This window comes from Panthera uncia (assembly GCF_023721935.1).
Source record: "Panthera uncia isolate 11264 chromosome B2 unlocalized genomic scaffold, Puncia_PCG_1.0 HiC_scaffold_24, whole genome shotgun sequence".
Lineage (NCBI taxonomy): Eukaryota > Metazoa > Chordata > Mammalia > Carnivora > Felidae > Panthera > Panthera uncia.
In genome coordinates this window covers 34,959,880-34,980,823 of record NW_026057580.1, presented here as the reverse complement: position 1 = coordinate 34,980,823, position 20,944 = coordinate 34,959,880, and the positions used below count along the sequence as shown (strand labels likewise).

Below are 20,944 nucleotides of genomic sequence, written 5' to 3'. Positions count from 1 at the left end.
ATTTCTTCTCTAAAGAAATAAAAAACAGAATCTAAAAGCCAGAGTGCCCCCTTTCTCTAAAGAAATAAAAAACAGAATCTAAAAGCCACCCCTTCCCCTCCAGGGGTGGAGGGGAAGGAACACCAGTCCCACTAGAACCAAGAGACAAAAGGTAAATGGAATTATAACTGCCCACCTTTCATATCATCAAGCCCTCTTACCAATCATGTGGTGTGAAAGATTTAGCAATGCCTGCTATGATAAAGGCAAACACATCACTCTCTTAATCTCAAATTGGAAGGAAAAAAAGGACTAATTCTCAGAGTTATACTGATCCTTATAAGTCACTGCCAGCTTAAGGATAAAACAACAACAACAACACCAACAACAACAACAATAACAACTCTAGAAGGAACTTTATCTTTTAGAAAAATCTGCATTAAATTTTATGGAATATATCTCCAAATTACTAGAGTTTCATCAAGAAAACACAGACCTTTATTATGTACACTTGCTTTTCTCATGAATTAAAAGCAAGCATTTTGCTATATACAGTGTTATGGAGCTATACATGTTGTGAGCTAGAACTTGGTAGTGATGGCTAGATGTTTCTATTACACTATTATTTTTTACTATTTTCATTACACCTTAATCTTAGCAAGGGTACAGAGTTTTGATGTATAGGTCTTTTAAAAATATTGGGAAATTATCTCCATTACCTTTAACTTTGTATGAGAATAACAGCATTCTGTCAACTATTCACCAGCATAAATCCACACCATCCTTACATTTTGCATTTAGCATTTATTTTTAAAGGTTACTTTTTGCATTTAGCATTTATTTTGAATATGTACTCAGGAATGCCATTGAGTCAATGTGGAAATCTATTAATTTTTGAAAAAAGGCATTCCTGTACAAAGAGTTAATCTATCCAGTTGGAGGTATTCTTTCATGCTACGAACTCAAGATATTCTTTTCCATTGAATACAGACCATATGAATTATGTATGTAAATCTCTATGCATTAATCTGAGATTATAAACTCAATAGGTGAGTCAAAATGCTTCCTTAGTAAAACAACAAATGCGAAGAATTAAATCTGTAGACACAATGCAGTGTAAATCTATTCCAAAGTATTGTTAAAATAAGGGATATTACCCTAGTTCGACATAAAAAAAAAGCTCCCAACTTCTTCTGTGTGTTCCTAAAGCTCAGGTAACTGCATTGTGTTAAAGCCACTACAATGAATAGGAGTATTCTGGCTTAATACAATGTCAGAACCAAAGCTCCAATTGTGATTCAAAATTCCTTTATATAGTATCAACACAGCAAGTACTGTACTTTTGAGCTGGAACAGTGCACACACAGTGTAGCTGCACCTGTCTTTATATTCAAGGAGATGTGAATACTGGGTGCATAGTACTATTTAAATTCATACTATTATAACAATTATTACTGCCAACTGTTGCTAATGCTGCCCATGTATGAAGAGAGATGCCAAGTACATAATATAACCATTGCTATCTCATTTACTCCTCCCACCCATCCCTGTTTCACAGATGAGACAACTGGGTGGATAAATGACTTAAGACCACATAGTAACTGATAGAACCCTGGAATCAAACCCAGGCCTCTTTGATTCTCAAATACAGGCACTCATTTCCCTGCATCCCACAGTAATTACTACTAAGTACTAGTGGTAAGAGTGTATATTAGAGAAATTTTTGTTTACTACCTGCATTTTAGTATCTGGTTGTAATAACAAAGTTTATTTCCCAGTTCTATTGAACATTTACTACTCATGTGGTGTAATCTTTACCTGAATCACTTTTTTCTATTTTCTTTTATGAAAGGTAGAGATAGTTGTAATAATTATCTTACTGATTTCATAGTATCATAATAAGAATAAATACAGAGTGTGCACTTGAACACTTTTTACTATAAGGGCAAATGTTAGCTGTTGATGATAGTGTGCTCTTGATTTCATTGACCAAATAGATATTAGAAGTGAGAAAGAAGGGAAGTCAAAACAACACCAATATTCTGGACTCAAAATAACTTCAAAGAGGTTTGTGTTCTTTTCTAAGATAAAAGCCATTTTCCATGAGAAGTGTAGACACTCCTTAGACGGTCAATTCCATGCTAGGATTTTCTAGATATCTTCTAGAACATCCTGAGCTAACAATCTTATTGCCATTTCAGGCAGGACCGAAAATTAGGGATATGAGCTCCAGATCTTATTCTGATGCTGGGAAGTCACTGGGGCTCTCTGGGACACACCACAGTATAGGCTTAAGGATGACAGTACAGAGGATGACTCTGTACCTACAGCCTAAATCAGGGGATGCTACATAGCAAGTGCTCAAAACTGTTGGTTAAATGGAAGCATAAACCTCTGTAACTATAAAAGAAGGGTACTGGCATAGATGAGCAGTTTTTAGATGTTTCTTTTGCTGCAGAAATCTTTTTTTTTCCAGTAAGATCCCCAAATCACAAAATATAAAACAGATAAAGGCAATGAGCTAGAAATGATACAGCAGTATAGCACATAGATGCCTAGACCCTACCAACCACAGTTTTTCCTTGTCCAGTCAACATTACTCCCCAACACTCTTGGACAACCCCACCAAAGTGTGGAAACCACTGATTTGGATGCTAAAGCTCCTTTTGACTCAAATTCCGTAAGTCTAAATATTGATTTCTGTCTTAAACAGGTTATTTCTACATCAAAGAAAGTAAACTAGCTCCTTCTGAGAAACAAGTAGCTTAATTAATAAAACATTTACTTTTAAATTACTCTAATTTGCTCACCAAATATCCCCTGTTCTCTCCTACATTTCCCATCCTCTTTTGCAGTTACCTGGCCCTGGGCAATGGCCCATGAACTGCAGTGACATATGTTCATTCTACCTCCTCCATCCCTCTCTTCCCTAGAGGTGGCCATGTGTTCCAGAGATCACTACTTCTACATGGAAGAAGGCCACCCAATCCCCATGGAACTGTGCAAATAAGCAATGAAGTTTGTTATGTTAAGCTATGAAGATCTGAAAGCTACTTAATTTTTTTGACAAATATATATTTTAAATTTAATGGAGATATTTAGACCAAGTACTAAATAGGTCTTCTAGAATGTACTGCTCTATTTTCCTATATAATAAGGAGTCCTCACACTTTAGTGTCTATGGAAGGTACACTTCTAGGGATGAGGTTAAGGATTGTTTTGGAAACAATTACCTAAGTGGGGGAGGGGTTAGGGTTAGGGGATTTTCCAAAAATCACATGCCATAGTTGCCCCAAAACTTATATCATTGAATTAAAATCCCATCTTGCATATCTTCCACACTGTCTGAAGTTCCAGGTAGATTGTCTTCTTCTTTACAAAAAAATGGTGGGAGGAAACAGAGCCAAAGGTTTCATGAAATGTTTCCAAATATGTAGAAAAAAGATAAATCAGTTCTGAAGTGAAGTCACTACCCTCCACAAATCTTGGATTGCCTCACAGGCATCTGCAAGTGTTTCACAGGTATATTTATAATTTAGGATTTGGGTGATATTGTCAATCCCCAAAACAGACCTATAATCTGGACACTCTTAAACAACTGATTTGAAAATTCAATTTTGTTTATAAATCTTAGGTTTTTCCTCATCCTAATAATTGACTTCATATTTAACCTGTGACTTCCTTTAATTTTTAGGCAGTTAAGGAATATTCAACTTTCCCAAAATTCTTATTTTGAATTTAAGCTAAAATTATTAAGTGGATGCCCTGCCATGCTGTCCAGATGCCCCTTTCAAGATGGGGAGATCCATTCCTCCACATGGTGAGGATGCTTTAGCATCCACCCTTTGAATCTGAAGACAGCCACATCTCCCAAGGCCAGGTCCCATTCCTTTGGCAGCATGAGTCCAGTGACTGGCCAATGCAAGATATTATGATCAGTTTCACAGCTCCCAAGGGGCTGAGTGAGGATTTCTTATACCTGCACTACAGCCCAACTTCTCTCCACCTGTCTGTTTCCCTTCCTGTACAGATATTAATCCTGAAGGTACTCCTTAATGAACTTCTTGCACAGAAATCTCCACCTCAGTGTCTACTTCTGGGAAACTTGACCTACAAGAAATCTAAATTACTCTCCAACCACGGGGATGGGAAACAAGTCAAACTAGAGTAGTCCAGTCTTTTCCTATCACATTGTGTTTCCCAGACTGTCCTTTATGGTAAAGGATCTGAAGCAAATCACATCATTCTTTATTCTGTATTCCCAAATGCTTTCAAGCTAAAATAAACAGGGGCATCCTGGGAGACAGGACAAAAACATGAACTGAAAAGATGTATATGGAAAGGAGGAAGGATAATTTACCTTGATAACAGTGTGTTCCTTTATGGAGATTCCATATATGTCTGTATATGTACACACACACACACACACACACACACACACGTATTTGTCATTGAATTGAAAAATTAAAAATGTTTTCTCTATAACACATTTCTCTAAACATGAAAACCCAAATACAGACTTGAGAATATCTTTGTAAATTTGTAGAAAACAGAACAACTACAAAATCCTAATCAGGGCTCCCTTTAGGTTGAAAGAAACAGAAACCCACTCAGACTAGCTCAGATCAAGATTACATAGCAAACAAAAAAACGAACTAAACTAAAAACAAAAAAACAAGACAAAACAAAAAACAACAAAAAAAACCATTATACACCAAAGTGTTCAGCCAGCCTCAAAGTGACTCATCCCGGGAGGTCAGGATCAAAGAAGTTTGGTGCCTCATGGGGCAAAAGGTCTCTCTTATCAATATGCCTTTGTCAGTCTCTCACTCTCTGTTGACTCATCTTGCACATGGCCCAACATGGCTTCCTCTGTAGACCAGCAATCATTTCTTTTTCTGGTAAATTCACACTCCTGCTTTCCAAACCAACTATTTCAGACTTTCTTCCTCATCCTCAAATCTCCAACTCCTATCACTGTCAGAAGATGACTCAATTCTTCACAGAAAAAATAGAAATCATCAGACATTAGGTCCTTCATCTTTCCAGTTACAAACTTATACCCTTTCTCTTTTCTTTAAACCATGTTGTTCACTATATTCTTTCCATCAACTGTTAAGCATTCTTAAATTTATCCTATTTAAATTCCATTTAAAAGAGGTCCACATTGGACCTACCTCTCATTTCCCTCCAGGAATCCCCTTATGTCTCTCTTCCCAAATATCCCAAAAGATAGGACCAGAACTAGTCCTATCACTTTTTCTGAAGTCACCAGTGATCTCTTTGTTGAATCCAACAACTGAATACCATAGCTATTTATCAGTCTTCATTGTAGTTGATGTCTCTGAATTTCTTTTTTATTGATTCAGATACAATTTACATACAGTGATAGGCACAGATCTTAAGTGTACAGCTTGATCTATTTTAACAAATGCATACACATTTACGATACACATCCCTACAAAATATAAAACATTTCCATCCTTTCAGCAGATTACTCCTTTCCCTTTCGTGTCAACCCCTCACCCCTGCTACCATAAAAGAGAACACCAATCTGATTTCTAACACCATGGATTAACTTTGCCTATTCCAGAGCTCCATATAAATGGAATCATACAGTCTGCAGTATTTGTGTCTGGCTTTTTTTATTCACCAGAATGTTTTTGAGGTTTATCTTTGTTGTTCCTGTATCAGCAATTTACTCTTATTTATTGCTGGGCAGTATTTCATTTTAAATAAAGAGTTTTAAAATTCATTAATTTTATAGCTTCTCCTGTTGATGGACATCTGAGGTATTTCCAGTTTAGGGCTATTTTGAAGAAGGTTCCTACAAACATTCCCTTATAAGAGTTTTTGTGAATAAATATTTTCACTTTTCTTCTTTAAATATCTGAATGAAACTGCTGGGTCATAATGTAGATGCATGTTTAGCTGTAAAAAAAAAATTACCAGGGGTGCCTGGGTGGCTCAGTTGGTTGAGCAACCGATTTTGGCTCTGGTCATGATCTCACGGTTTGTGAGTTCGAGCCGAGTGTTGGGCTCTGTGCTGACAGCTCAGAGCCTGGAGCCTGCTTCAGATTCTGTATCTCCCTCTCTCTCTCTGCCCCTCCACCACTCATGCTGTCTCTCTCTGTCTCAGAAATAAATAAACATTAAAAAATTTAAAAATTAAATTAAATTTAAAAAATTACCAAATAGTTTTCTAAAGTGGTTGTACTATTCTTTGGTCCCACAAATAATAAATAAGGATTCCAGTTGCTCATTACTTCCACCAACATTTGATGTTGCCAGTCTTTATTTTGGTCATCCTAGAGAGAGTGCCTTTTCCTCCTTGACATATTCTCTTCACTTTTATTTGGTATATCAAGTCTCCTGGGTTTTAGCCTACCATTCTTCATTTGTCTTTCCTAGGTCATTGTCCTTTTTCAGCCTTTAAAAGTGAAGTTTCCTTAAGACCCATTCTTAGGTTTTCTCCTCTGAATCTAATCACCCATTCTCACCTGTAGTTCCATAGCCACCTGTGTATAGATGACACATAAATTTCTATTTCTAACCCATCCTGTCTTCTGAGTTACTGACATATATTCTGCAAAAGCCAAAGGACGAAAACCAAACTCAAGATCTCTCTTCCACCCCTCCAGATGCTCCCAAAACTTAGGGCACAAGTCAGAAGTCAACTCATATTCAATCCATCAGAAGAAAATAATTGTAGCTTTTGTTTCCCAAATCTCTCTCAAATTGTAACATTTTGGCATCACCATGCAAGTCCTTGCTTCTAACATCTCTCACCAGGACTTCTGCAATAGCCTCCGAGCTAGTCTATAAACACACATGCCCTCGAGCTGCTCTTCCAAAATGCCCAAGGGAGCAAAATGTATAGAAAGAACTGTAGTTACAAAAAGTAGTATGAGGCATGTCTGGATCATGCAAATGAAGTAAATGGGAGAAAATGAACTTCTTTAAGAAGACTTTATAGTAAGAATGTTTTAAGTTTTCAGGTTTGTGGGTGTGAGAGTTTAAATGAACAGGTGCATGGATGAGTTGGGAGTGCTCATGGATGTATATGTGAGTTGCCATCTCCTTCCCATCCCTCTAATTCTTTCTTTGGGTCACTGACCAACAGTCTATCTGAAGCCAAACCTCCAAATGAGGGGGAACCAAGAAAAACTGTTCTCATAGTGAGCAAAACCAACTGGCTTTTCTAAGTGAAAAAACAAAATATGATTTTAATATGTACATAATTCAAAAGCATAGTAGTAAAAGCTATTGGGAATCATAAATAAATCACTACATATTGAAAACATTGTATCTTTCAGAGAATTATTAAAAATTAAAAATAAAATGATCACAATTAAGAAGTATCGATAGCTTAAATATAAGTGCAACAAATACCATTACAAAGGAAATTTTTAAATAAAATATTTCTTAGTCCTTGGCAATGATCCACTTACTTTGAATAATACTCAATATGACAAAATTCAAAATCAACAAAGTAATTAAAAGTTCCCTTCAGTTTTCTTTCTTCCTTTTTTAAAAAAAAATTCTTTTTCTTAAAGTTCCTTTATAAAGTTTCTTAAAGTAGTGTGTGCATATATATATACACATATATACATACATATATAATTTTTTGAGAGAGAGAGGGTGCGAGTGAGGGGCAGAGAGAGGGGGGACAGAGAAAGGGAGAAAGAGAGGGGGGAGAGAGAGAGAGAGAAACCCAAAATGGGGCTCACCCAAAACAGGGCTCATGTTTTACCCAAAGCAGGGCTCGGATTCACCTGAATCAGGGCTTAAGCTCACCTGATGTGGGAATCAAACTCACAAACCCTGAGATCATGACCTGAGTTGAAATCAGATGCTTAACAATTGAAACACCCAAACACCCTACTCTTTTTTTTTTTAATGTTTATTTATTTTGAGAGAGAGGGAGAGAGAGAGACCTGAGGAGGGGCAGAGAGAGAGAGATAATCCCAAGCAAACTCCACACTGCCAGCGCAGAGCCTGATGCAGGGCTCAAACCTACAAACTGTGAGACCATGACCTGAGCTAAAATCAAGAGTCAGATGCTTAACTGACTGAGCCACCCAGGTGCCCCAAAAGCATATACTCTTATAAAGCAGGCAAACCAAACCAAAATTGAAAAAGAAATCTTTTTTTTTTTAATTTGACAGTAGTTAAAATGAAAGTAGGTACAGAGAGTATGACAGTAGAAAAAACACTGGACCAGAAGATAGAAGACCCAAAGTCTTATACCTAACTCTCTTACTGATTAATAATGAAAACCAGAAAGAATCTCTGGGCCTCAGTTTTCTCTCCTTAATAGTGGAGTTGGAATAAATCTTCAGTGGCTAAAATGTTTTATCTTGATTGCCAACTCTCATCAGTTGATGGTCTGGAGTACTACAGTCAGAAAGGTTCTTGAGGCATCCAACATTTAGCACTGATGCTTTTCTAGGTTCAGGAAGTCATCTGTGCACTGAGTAATTGCCAGCCCTGGACTGGACGGTCTCATCTTATCAATATCTCAACCCAATCCAGTTATGTTATGTCAAAGACTAGTCCTTTACTGTACTGGGAATGCAGACTGAACAGTTCAGTTCAATAAGCACTTACTGAGGTCCTGCCATGTTTCAGGCACAGTGTTAAGCAATGGAAATACAAATATGATTAGGAGATACCTGCATTCAAGGAGTTTAAGGGCAGAAGATGACTTAACCAAGGGGCATTTTTAAATAAAAAATATATTCCAGTACAATACTTTATGTTCATATGTCTATGATCTAATTCTAAATACCAAATCAGAGAACATATATTATGGTTTAAACTGTTACTGAAGTTAGTGATATTTTAATTCAAAGGAAATGTTTCCATTAAGCATGTCTGTCTAGAGAATTACTTTTTAAAATGTATTATTTACATCCTCCCATGCTGACATTCAAACATTTTTAAAATGCTGTCCTTCAGGAAGCCATTAATGATAAATTAAGAGTACAACAGATCATCTGAAAATGGTATTTCAATTTCACCTTGTAATATCCAACATCCACTATATTCTCCTCATAAGTTCTGGCCAACTCTGGTTCTCACAATAGCCAAAAACACTCAGCTCACTTTTTATTTCAGAATCTGCTGATAGAATTCCCATGGTTAGCATAATCTTCCCACTGCATCCACCTACATACCCTATTAATCCACCCAGCAGCCTTTGGTGACTCCTCCACTCCACACCCTTTGGATTTATTCATTCATTCACACACACACTATAAAAACTTCAGGCACCTATTACATGCCAGGCACTGGCAAGTAAGAATGATCCTGTTCTCAGGAATATATGCTATACTGAGGTGAGAACTGCCAAGTGAAAAAGGTTATGAAAAAGATGTGCACAGAGGAAAAAAATTAATCTGGGAAGTATGGGAAGATATACTAGAGGAGATGCCACTTGAACTAATTTGAAAGGCTATGTAAAAATTAGGGAGATTAAGAAGGAAATTCCTGGGGCACCTGGGTGGCTCAGTAAGTTGAACATCTGACTCTTAATTTCAGTTCAGGTCATGACCCCAGGGTGGTGGGATCAAGCACCTCATCAGGCTCTGCACTGAGTATGGAGCCTGCTTGAGATTCATATTCTCTCTCTCTCTCTCTCTCTCTCTCCCTTTTGTTCCCCCCTCACCCCTCCCCTGTACCCTCACACTGTCTCTAAAAAAAAGAAGGAAATTCCTGACAGAGAGAAAAGCACAGAGGAGTCACAAAGTTGTGAAGCAGTGGTGATACTTTGAGATCCTGTTCAGTAAGGCTATGGCAAGAAGGTGTGAAGGACCAGTGAAAGGAGACAGTAAGCACAGTACAGATTATGACGTTTAAACTTGACTCTGAAAGCAAAGGGGTTGTATTGAATGGACATGATCAAACGAATGTTAGAACAATTCCTCTGACAACAGTGTGAAGATGAGATGGGAGGGGTCTGACTGGTGGCTGGGAAATGAATTAGGAAGTTATTGCAGGCAACCCAGTGAGCAGTGATAAGAGTCTACATTAAAGTAAAGGCAATGGAATTGGAAAATAAAAGAGGAATTCAAAGGACTCTAGAAAGATTGAATCAGAATCAGATTTGACAATGGACTGAATAAGGAGTTCCCCTAAAGATGCTATGCCGAAAGACAGGGATTATACAAACAGCACTGTGTTTAGGCAGAAGGTCAAGAAAGTTATGATGGATAACAACTGGTTTGAAGTTCCCAAGGGGCATCCAGGTAGAGATATTTAGCAGGTGGTTAGGTACATGAATCCAGAATTTGGTAGAAAATTCTCAGGTAGTAAAATAGATTTGGAAATCATTAACATATAAGTATGATTGAAGCCATGAGTGTGTTTGAGATTGACCAGAAACTGAATATTATATGGGAGTATAAGGTTGAAAGTAGGACCCATGGGAAGGGCAACACTTGATTATTAACAGAAGATTGATTAGGGACACATTAGAAACTAGAAGACAAATCAGAAGGAAATGGAGTTATAGAAAGAAGAACAAGAGAGAACTTAAAAAAGTCCTCCACTTCTTATTATAATCACCACCCATTGTGAACTATTTTGTGTGGCTTACTTAGCATTTTCCCAAAGTACACGTCATAGTTTTTAGAATTTGCACTACCTCACCAGGTAAATTACCTGTTACTGGGCCTGGGACTGTGAGCTGTTTGTTTTTTTCTTTTTCTGCATGTGGACCTCCAAGAACCTTAAACTATGCTGCCTTTATGGAAGCCTGACAGATAGCCACCTGCTAGATTATCAGTCATAGTTCAACTCAATAGGGACTATTACATCTTAGGCCTTTGGGGCTCCAAATACCATGTAATCCCTTTTCATGCCTGTGCCTGGAACAATACTATCTGTTTCAGACTAGTGTGAAGTTGTTACTCCAGGTTGTTATAAGTTAGGTGGTTAGATTTGGCCTAGGGTATGTGGACATCTTTGTTTTTATTTTCATATATTTTAAAGAGTGTGTGAGCAGGGGAAAGGGGCAAAGGGAGAGACGATCTCAAATAGGCTCCATGCTAAACACAGAGGGGCTCAGTCCCACAATCTTAGGATCATGACCTGAGCCAAAATCAAAAGCCAGATGCTCAAATGACTGAGCCACCCAGTCACCCCATGTAGACATCTTTAAATTGAAATATACAGCCTAATTTATAAAAATACTTTACTATATTCTATTTTTTCCAAATTACATTTTAATGTAATTGTCATGATGATCATGAAGAATATCAAAGTAGAATCTCTTTATAATTTTCACTTACCAAAATTTTAATGTCTCAAATAAATAAGCCACCTCATTTTAATTTCCCTTTATTTCAGATACCAAGACATAAACTACATCAAGTTTTTCTCCCCCCCACCTCCCCGCCAAAAAAAGGGTTAGGAAAGAAGACTTAAGGTCCAAAATATTACAACACAGAGTTAGCTAAGAAAGATAACTCTGCTAAGCTGTATGAAATAGAAAAGGAAAAGCTATTTGGCTAACTTTACTTTTGTTTTCATCCCTTTCTAGTAATACACTATGTAATCTTTCTGACCTGGATAGAACTTCTAAATGTGCATATATATACTATCCTATATTTACAGAAACCTGATACATTGATCTATACATTCCTTAGATATTTCATATACCATCTGCCCAATTATTCTAAAATGTAAAACCCCATAAATTGAAAATACAACAGCTAGCCACCCGAATAAAGACGTTCTCATTGCATTTGTTAAGAGCTATGTTTAAACAAGAACTATAATGTGGCACATGATGCTGGTGCAATGATTACTTACAACTTTAAAATAACCTGATATTCTTGAGAATATCAGTAATCTCCTAGAACACTGCTCAAATATCGATCATATTTGAGCACAGAAATGTAAGTGGGTAGCTAATCAAACAGACGACATAAAGTGTGGGACATACAGCCAGAAAACTCCATCAATTACTACTACTATACTAATTCCCATTTGTGAACATGCAAGAGTCCATTAAAAGAAGGTAAACCGGGGGCGCCTGGGTGGCGCAGTCGGTTAAGCGTCCGACTTCAGCCAGGTCACGATCTCGCGGTCCGTGAGTTCGAGCCCCGCGTCAGGCTCTGGGCTGATGGCTCGGAGCCTGGAGCCTGTTTCCGGTTCTGTGTCTCCCTCTCTCTCTGCCCCTCCCCCGTTCATGCTCTGTCTCTCTCTGTCCCAAAAATAAATAAAAAACGTTGAAAAAAAAATTTTAAAAAAAAAAAAAAAAAAAAGAAGGTAAACCGCGTAAGATAAATTTATGACAGTGCAGATACTTTCATTGGTTTTCAATTCATATATCTTCTCTGTGTAAATATAATGGCATCTCCCAAACAATAATTACCTCTATAATGATGGGGAATACGAAAAGAAATACTAAATAGGATGTAGATCACCAGCAAGGTATTATATTACATAAAGATAACTGTTTGGTTCATTACAGTTCTTTAAAATAGCTAATATCTAATTGAGCACATTAATCACTTTCAATTTGCAAGAAATTACTTTCTATAACGTTACCTTTTTTTACTCTCTAAACTTCAGAAGAATTATTAAAATATTGCATTCTAAAATCTATGTAAATGTCTTCTCTAAACTGCAGTTGCTCCTTTGCAAGGCCCAAAGGAGAACGCTCACAAAGAGAGTCCTGCTGCAGCTGCAATTCAGAGCCACTGCTATTTGAAAAAGGTTTTGAAATTTTAAATTCTACGTTACCATAAAAGGTGGCATTCCACTGAGACTCCATAAAAGAGAACACCTCATTCTCAGCAAAAGCCCTTCCATTTACCAAACAATGACTTTCAAAACAGTATGTCTATAACTTACTTGTATTATTTATTGAGAAGATATATTTTATGGCTGTTAATTGCTTGATTATCTTAAGTTTTAAATGAATAATGGGTCAAGGGAAGCAAAACTTATAAAAAAGACAATAAAATTTATTGTCCATAATGAAATTCAAAATTGACAAATAGGGATATTTTCCATAATTACAGACTGAAATAGGGATAAATAGATACTGTTCTGGGCAAACCAACAGGTACAGTCACTTTCCTTTTAAACAACTCTATTTTTCTCTCTTTTTTTAAGTTTATTTATTTATTTTGAGAAAGAAGGAAAACAGCATGAGTGGGGGAGGGGTAGAGAGAGGAGAGGGAGAGAATCCCAGGCAGGCTCTGCACTGTCAGTGCAGAGGGTGACACAGGGCTCGAACTCATGAACCGTGAGATCATAACCTGAGCCAAAGTCAGACCCTCAACTGACTGAGCCACCCAGGCGCCCTTCTATTTTTCTTTTTAAATAAACATTCCTGTGTACAGGAAGTTTTCACAAGATAGCAACAGAGGTAGAAAACCTAAAGTCAATGCAGAATACTCCCCTCCTGCCATTCACAGAACACTGACCTAGATCAAAATAAGTGTATATAAACTTGATGTAGAGTGTGAGAATATACATACAGAAAACCTAAAGCATCCAGTACAGAATCTTAAAACATTCCTAAACACATATAATATAATCTGTTACATCACCCAACAATAAACTGACATGAAAGAGAAACTACCACTTGACAAGTATACTGCCCCTTATTCAGCTAATTCTGAAAATGAATAATTTATAAAATCCAGTGGCACTAAAACCATCATGTCTTTTTCTAGTAAAGGATGAGGAAATTTCCCTAATTTCTCTTCACATTTTTGATTTTGGGTTGCCTTCTAGATATTTAAGACTATCATATTGTCCACATTGCTTTCTGTGTTAAAGACATTTATGAGCTATTTAATGAGGAAAAAAAGAAGAATGTAAATATCACCTCAGACCAAGACCTGGGCCCATTTTACGCTGTGCCTCCTTACCAAATTCTTGCACTGGCGGTTGCAGGCCTCGCCACACTATTCTGTAAGCATGATACAATGAATGGATTCTTCTGTAAGAACTCATCTCCACAGGACCTCTAGCAGCTACTGCAATAACTACAGGAAAAGATAATCTTCCGATTCTTCTATAGTTTTCCAGAGTAGAGATAACAATGGCACCTTTCTTTGATACAGCAACTTCAACTTTAAAGTTTCACTATCATATTACAATGTCCTAAGTTCGCAGGGCAAGCACTATCAATTCCACTTTACACATAAAGAAAGGGAGACTCGCATGGGATAACTTACTGATGGTCGCATCTATAGAAAGTGATAGTGGTAAGACCAGAATTCAGTCATTGCTCCATCCAACTATTTGATGCTCACCTCCCTTTCTGACCATGGCACTTTTAAAATGGCAGTATTAACTACTCCAACAAAGGACTCTATTCTACCCAAATAGTCCAATGCCTGACCCCATTCCAAAACCTGAAAAAAATGGTCTTACTGTTAGACTATTGTACAATACTTAGTTTGAAATAGCCTAGATAATAAATAAAACTGAGAGCAATAGTGGGGAGAAGAGATAACTTCAAAGTGGAGGAGAATGGTGGGAAAATGCAAAGGTATTAACGCCATGAGTAAAAGAGCAAACAGATCAGAAAAGCCCCAGCTGTATATGGGGTTAACCAGTAAGCTGTGGCCAGATCTAGAGATTAAAGAGAGGTGGACTTGGAAAAGGGTAAAAAATGCCACTAGCCATAAGAAATTCTTCTCTCCCACCTTTTAGATTAATTCTCTGGGCTCCAGAGTCAAATGTCATAAGCAAAGGGTCAGGAAGGTATCTAGCTAGTGCTGGGAATTTCATTAATACTAGAAAACTAATAGAATACTGACAGGATGAACTTCTCATTAAGAGGTGAGCTCAGGGGAGAGTAACATGTAAAGTATCTAGTCAAATGCCTGACACACGGAAGGCATACAACAAATGTTAGTACCTCCTCCCCCAATAGAACAGGAAAACAAACCCTGTATTATTACCCACATCTTGATGTACTTTAAAAAAGACTTACAAGAGGACTAGGAACTTGGAGTCAATGCACATGGGTTCTGGGTTCTATTCCTCTCGTTGCCATGTGCCCTAGGAAAATTAACTTCAACTTGCAGGACCAGCTCTAAAATATCCACCTCATATCACAGAACAAAATGTAAAAAGCTGTCTAAAAATATAAAATTGTCCATAAAGAGATACAAAATGAATTACAATGGACTCTATAATCCATGGTACAGCAACCTCATCCATCTGTATGTTCCAGATGTGGGAGAATAATATTATTTCAGGAATTCCTATTTGATATCTTTCCAGGAAGCTTACTGCACAGGTTTAAGACAAACCATTCTCCTCACTTAACAAGTTGAGCAAATAACACTCCCAAGATGTTGTGTTTCTATTCAAGTCAGCAGTAGCACATAGAGCCCACACTGGTTTCCATATTCTATTTCAAATTTAGTAATCTACTTATTTAAATGATGGTGCCCCCTCACTTCTGGTTAAGAAAGAATACATACAAGTTAAAAGAAAGTCAAGCCATGTTAGCAAAAATGTGAACTCATGGTTATGTCTCTTTCCTTCCATTCTCTTTGATAACTCCTCATGTCTTTCATTTTTTAAGACTTCCCTTTACTATATTTTCTCCAGGAACAATTGAGAATTCAGTCCTGGGCATGCACATTTAATAAGATAGATTTCTGTTGAAAGAAAACTCCAACAGAGTTCAGAGTTAACCTTCTCTAAATTTAACCCTATCTATAAATGGTGTAAAGGAGACTAGACTCCAAGTAAAATGATGAGTTTTCTCCCTCTTTTCTATTTAACACAACATCTCAAAAATGATAGACACTAGCTCGTGGGTTAGCAGGGTTTCCTCATTACTATTTGCCTTCTTCCTTTTCCTTCTTACCCATCCCTGCCTCAGTAACATGAGATAATATTTCTGGGAATAAGATAAGAAAATCTTTGCAAACCCCAATGAAAACATGATACCTGCATTCATTAGGTCTCTATCTGCACTCCTCCCAGATGCCGCATCTACTTTTCCTTTTTTTCCCCACTTGCTAATTAGGGTCTCTCATATTGAGTCTTGTGTATACATTTCAGGCCACAATGTTATAATTGGTTGGAGGGAGAAAAAGGAGGAAGAAAAGCTAAAGTTACAAGAGTCTACTCCTTCTACTTTTTTTCTCCTTTCATGAAGGAAGTAGATTTTGTGGATGTTTGAAAAGTTAGCACTAGATAACTTGTTAAGAAGAGCGTGAAGTCTAAAGTCGACACAGTTTATAAATCAATTTACACCATGAATTGTAGAATTTGTAAGAAAAATAGAACCTCATAGAATCTCCCATTTAATTGTCTTGCCCACATTTACACAATAAGTGACAGAATTGGTGCTAGAACCCCCAAAATGCTTGGATCCAAAGTTAATGGTCTTTCCACCAAAGTATGATGCTTTTTATTTTCTTAAAACTGGAGGCAATTCCTTTGCCCTCAATCCACAGGAAAACTCTATTAAGAGTGTAAGTAAAGCTCCAGGCCCTCTTATAATCAGCAGCTGATCTACTAAATCAGCCTAATCTTTTGCAAAACCACTTCTCTGAAACTGAGGAAATAGCAGAAATTAATTCAAGGTAAAGGTAGATGAAATGCAAGCTTCTTCTTGGTAGAAAGACGGTGTAGGGTATGGGAAAATATTTGGACTTAGAATAAAAGGTCTGGGTTTGAATCCTGGTTGGGCCATGTAATGTGAGTTAGTTTAGGGTATTACTGGAATTCTCTGAGCATAGAATAAGGATCTGAGGATTCTATGACCTGACTTACCTTCTGCACAGACTGTTGTGAGAATCCAAATATGGATGTATTAAACTTGAGCATAGTTCAACTATTTGGCATTTGATTCAATAACCACTTAGAATAATGGCCAGCATGAGGTAAATGCTCAATAAGTGTTAGTAGTTTTATTTAATATTTCAATATGATTCTCAATTCCTATCCTCAGACTATCCCTTCAACTCTCTGCTTCTATTTTTTTCTCTTTTACTATTCTGTAGCTCCTTTCTCTATGAAGCTTTTATAAAAAAGGAATAAGATTTTAGATCTAATGAGATCTTCTCTGATTTAGGTCCCAGATAATGCAGTTTTCACCTCATGTAATATATTGGCTCATGGTGTCTGGTGACAGTTACTTGAAAGAGTATTCATTGAGGAAGTTAGGTTTCAAAAAGCCTCCAAAACACAGACACACACACACACACACACACACACACACACCCTACTAAGATTAAGAAAAGACCTCTGATTTGCAGATAATCAAATCAATCACTAAGAATTATTTGCAGGATTCAACTATTTCTAGTTACATGGCATGGTTTTTAAAATTAGTGCACTTTGCCAATTAAATGGCTTATTTTTATAATAAAGTACTTATAATTTTGAGTAAAACTTTCTGAAATCTTGAGGCAAAAGTTAGCTTGATTATTCTTTTCCATTTACACACATTTAAAGATATTATCAAGAACTGCTTCAGGTAGTAATTTATAATCAAGGCTGATGAAACTGTACAAATACATTTTAATTGGTATTTTGTAATCTTTCTTTGGCATATTCACCTATTAGTTTTCTATGTTCTATTAGTGCCTTACATATTTATACACATTGGGAAGAGAGAGAGAGAGAGAGAACATGCACATGGGGTAGCTCAAGGTGATGGTTCTGCAGTGATGAACAAAAGTGAATTTTAAGTCTAACTGCTCTTACCAGAACTTCAGCTTTGTAGGGCCTGTTGTGAAAGTAATTTCTCAAATATGTGATATGATGGACCAAGCATTACCATACAAACTTATCTCTGATTTAACAAATACGGTACTTCAATGCCCAGTGAAAAGCAGCATGTTTTCCAATCTATTTTTATGCAAAGTTTAGGAAAGGCCACCACCTATGACTGTGCCATTAAATTCCCACATGTGTATGTCATTTGAAAAGTCTCTACAATCACCAGTTTTTAAGACATAAAGTGCCCTCTAGAAAAAAGTACAGCACTGTTCCACTAATTGCAGACAATATGACACGCTTACATGGCAGCAAACCGGGATTCCAAAACACTCACCAGTCTGCCACTGCACAAAAGGCCAAGACATTAACAGAGGAGGCTGATTGATAAAGTTAATGCAGACGTCTGGGATTATAGAGGGCTGTTGTATAACAGCATCACACACTGCGATATTCTGTGAATCTTTGCAATAAAGGAACAATATTTGCAAGCCAGTGCAAAGCAGTCACAGGAACAGCAGTGGGAAAGATGTTTTAGACATGAGCATTGGACGGTGTTCTTCACTGTCTTATTTGTCCACATAACCCCATACACTCTTACCATGCTATCCTAGGCAGCTGGCAGATTTGGAATTCTGTCCTAAAACTCACCCTCTCCCTCTTAAAACCTCTCACTCTCCACCATCCTGAAACAGCAAACGAAGAGGAGTGATGGCCACTACTTGCACTGTGCCTTCCCCTTCCTATTTGGACCATGGAGCAGCAGCTCATATTTTCTGCTGGCTGCTGGAGGCCTCCATCCACCTGCTATCTGCAGTGAACACCAAAAGGAACGGTAGCAACCTGTAAATCCTGACCAGCATAAAAAAGATCTCCAGGACAGGTGGCAGGGACTGCAACCAGTGAGGACAGACGGACTGACAACCAGACAGACAAACAGCAGCACCATCAGACACAATCCATTACTTCCAGTCTCAGAAGAGGGGAAGCCTGCAGCACCAGGGATGTCATTGTTGCATTAGGGATAGGCAGCAGATTAACAAGGGTTCTGCCTCCCTCAAGCCAGCAGGCTTAAAGTGTTTGTCTTTTGGAGGAGAAGGAGCAGGGAATCCAGAAACCTGCTGCTCTTTATAGAACAAGGCCAGCTCTGGCCTTCCGGACCCTTTGAGTCTACAATGAAAGGGCAGGAATGACTGGATTTCTACTCTTCTGCTGTGGCCCAGCACCGACAGCACTTGCTCAATATCCCCCTCTCCCATCTGGGTGGCAGTTACATTGGTGGGGACCCATCAGTCTGGGAATGCAGCCTCCCTCCCTTCCTTTCCTTCTAGGCACTGCTGCACTGAGAGGAAGCACAAGAAACCTTCAGTGACAGCATCTTGTCTTCAGGAGGCAATCCTCTGGGGTGGGGAAGGCCCTGATGGGTGTGCTCTGTGCCTGGGTGTCACGCCTGTTCCCTCCCTGCCCCCTTCCTCCCTCTCAGCTAACTCCAGATGCAACAGGTTCCCTTTGGCTTTTCATGCCAATCCTCTGCCCCCAGATACACCTTCTGGTCTAAACGGGAGACACCAACAAAGTAGTCCCAATCGGGGTCTCCAAATTCCTTTACCCCCAAGTTGAAAACTTTCCTGAATACAAGACGACCAGGGAAGGCAGAGTCGAAGTCCCCTGCAGCTCCACTCTATGGGTGATGCTAAGGAGCAAGGAAAACCCAGCCTGGATGCCAGTACCTTGTAAGCAGTTTTGTTTGAGAATATGATAAGCAGCAGCACAGGAAGTGTCACACACCCCTGCACTACCAGCAACAAGCCCCATCCCCTCCCCAGACAGGGGGAAATGGGGCACTGGGCAGACAGCCTTTGAAGGGCTGATAGGCTTTAAGGAAGGGGGGATGTGTGCGCATATTTGATCCCCTATTGTACTGCTTCCACCAGAAGCTGAGCAGGCCCCAGGGGTCTCTTGGAAACCAGCAAAGAGAGGAACCTCTATTTTGTTCAGGCCAGAGTCCCCATCAGCTTCTCCCATTCTTTAAAACTTTGCCTTGCCAATGGCATTGTGTATGGGTAAGAAAATGTATCTTCACACAGGTATTCTATGAAGAAGACTGTGACTAAAAGATTAAAGAGAAGCTGGGGAGGCAGGTTACCAAAGATGGCAACTGCCCAAAAAAGACCCAGTCTTGATCTGGAGATGAATGAGTACCAAAATGAACACTCAAAGAAGCATTTTTCTTATATAAATACTGGCACCCTTCACTGGGGTAACCCCAACCTCCTGAACAACTCCAGGAAAAGAGGAGCTGTTCTCAGCACCTCTTCATCCATCCCACCTCCCCTTTCTTCCACTCATCACCTGGCCCTTAACCTGTTCCCAGCCCAGGGCCCTTCCACCTGGGCGGCATCAGCTCTTCTCAGCTTCTGCATACCCCACCCTCAGGGTGGTCCCTCTCCACCCAATCTTCCTCTGCACCCCAGCCTCAAGACATCCTCTCCTGGCTCCCGGGCTCCCCGCTCGGTGGCATCCCCTCCGTCCTCCTGTCCCCCTAACCTCTCCCCTGCTCAAACCCGGCGCCCCTGGCCCCAGGGCGGGCGCCTCCGCCCCCCACCCAGCACCCTCGCCCGCCCCTCCCCCACACTCAGCCGAGAGGATTGGGTGAGTGAGTGGCGAATGGACCGATGGAGGCACGGAGGCACGGATGGCGCGGCCAGGGGTGGCTTACTTGAGCATGGCTTCTTCTTTTTCCTCTTCTTCCTTCTGCCGGTCCATCACTGCCATGATAATGTTCCTCTCCTCCTCGGTCAGGTGGCTCAGGTCGGGCAGCTCTTGCATGGGGGGAGGCACCGTGGGTGGGCGAGGACCGCGGGGCCCCACCGCCGAGGACATTTTCGTGGCCTGCACGCCCCCTCTTCTGGCTCCCTGGCTCTCACCTTTCGGATTCACGCCCAGCAGCTGCGCCCCTGCTTCCCCTCACAGAGGAGCCCTCCTGGCGGCGGCAGGAGGAGGAGGAGCAGCGGCGGCGGCAGCAGCAGAGCCGGGGAGAGAGAGAACCCAGTCTTTCATGGTTGTTTGCATCCACCCAGCCCCGGATGCTGCCTTTGTTTTGGTCGCCCTAGCTCGGCTCGGGGCCGCCCGGCCGCCTCCCGCAGCCCAGCCTCGGCCGGCGGGGGCGGACAGGCGGAGGCGCGGCGGGCGCGGCGAGGGGGCGAGGGCTCGCGCCAGGCTCGGCCGATCCGGGCGTCGCGCGCTGGGC

The 20,944-nt window shown here is 39.6% G+C and overlaps 1 protein-coding gene across 4 annotated transcripts in view; it reads right to left on the bottom strand.

Annotated features, from left to right (window-relative positions):
• Nucleotides 1-20,587, bottom strand: part of RIMS1 (regulating synaptic membrane exocytosis 1) — a 487,006-nt gene extending 466,419 nt beyond the window's left edge. For all 4 annotated transcript variants that reach the window (XM_049652868.1, XM_049652870.1, XM_049652871.1 and 1 more), the window contains exon 1: nt 20,414-20,587. In XM_049652868.1, coding sequence (XP_049508825.1) covers nt 20,414-20,577 — 164 coding nt within the window. In that variant the 5' untranslated portion in view covers nt 20,578-20,587. The remainder of the gene's footprint in view (nt 1-20,413) is intronic.
• Nucleotides 20,588-20,944: the final 357 nt, after the last annotated feature.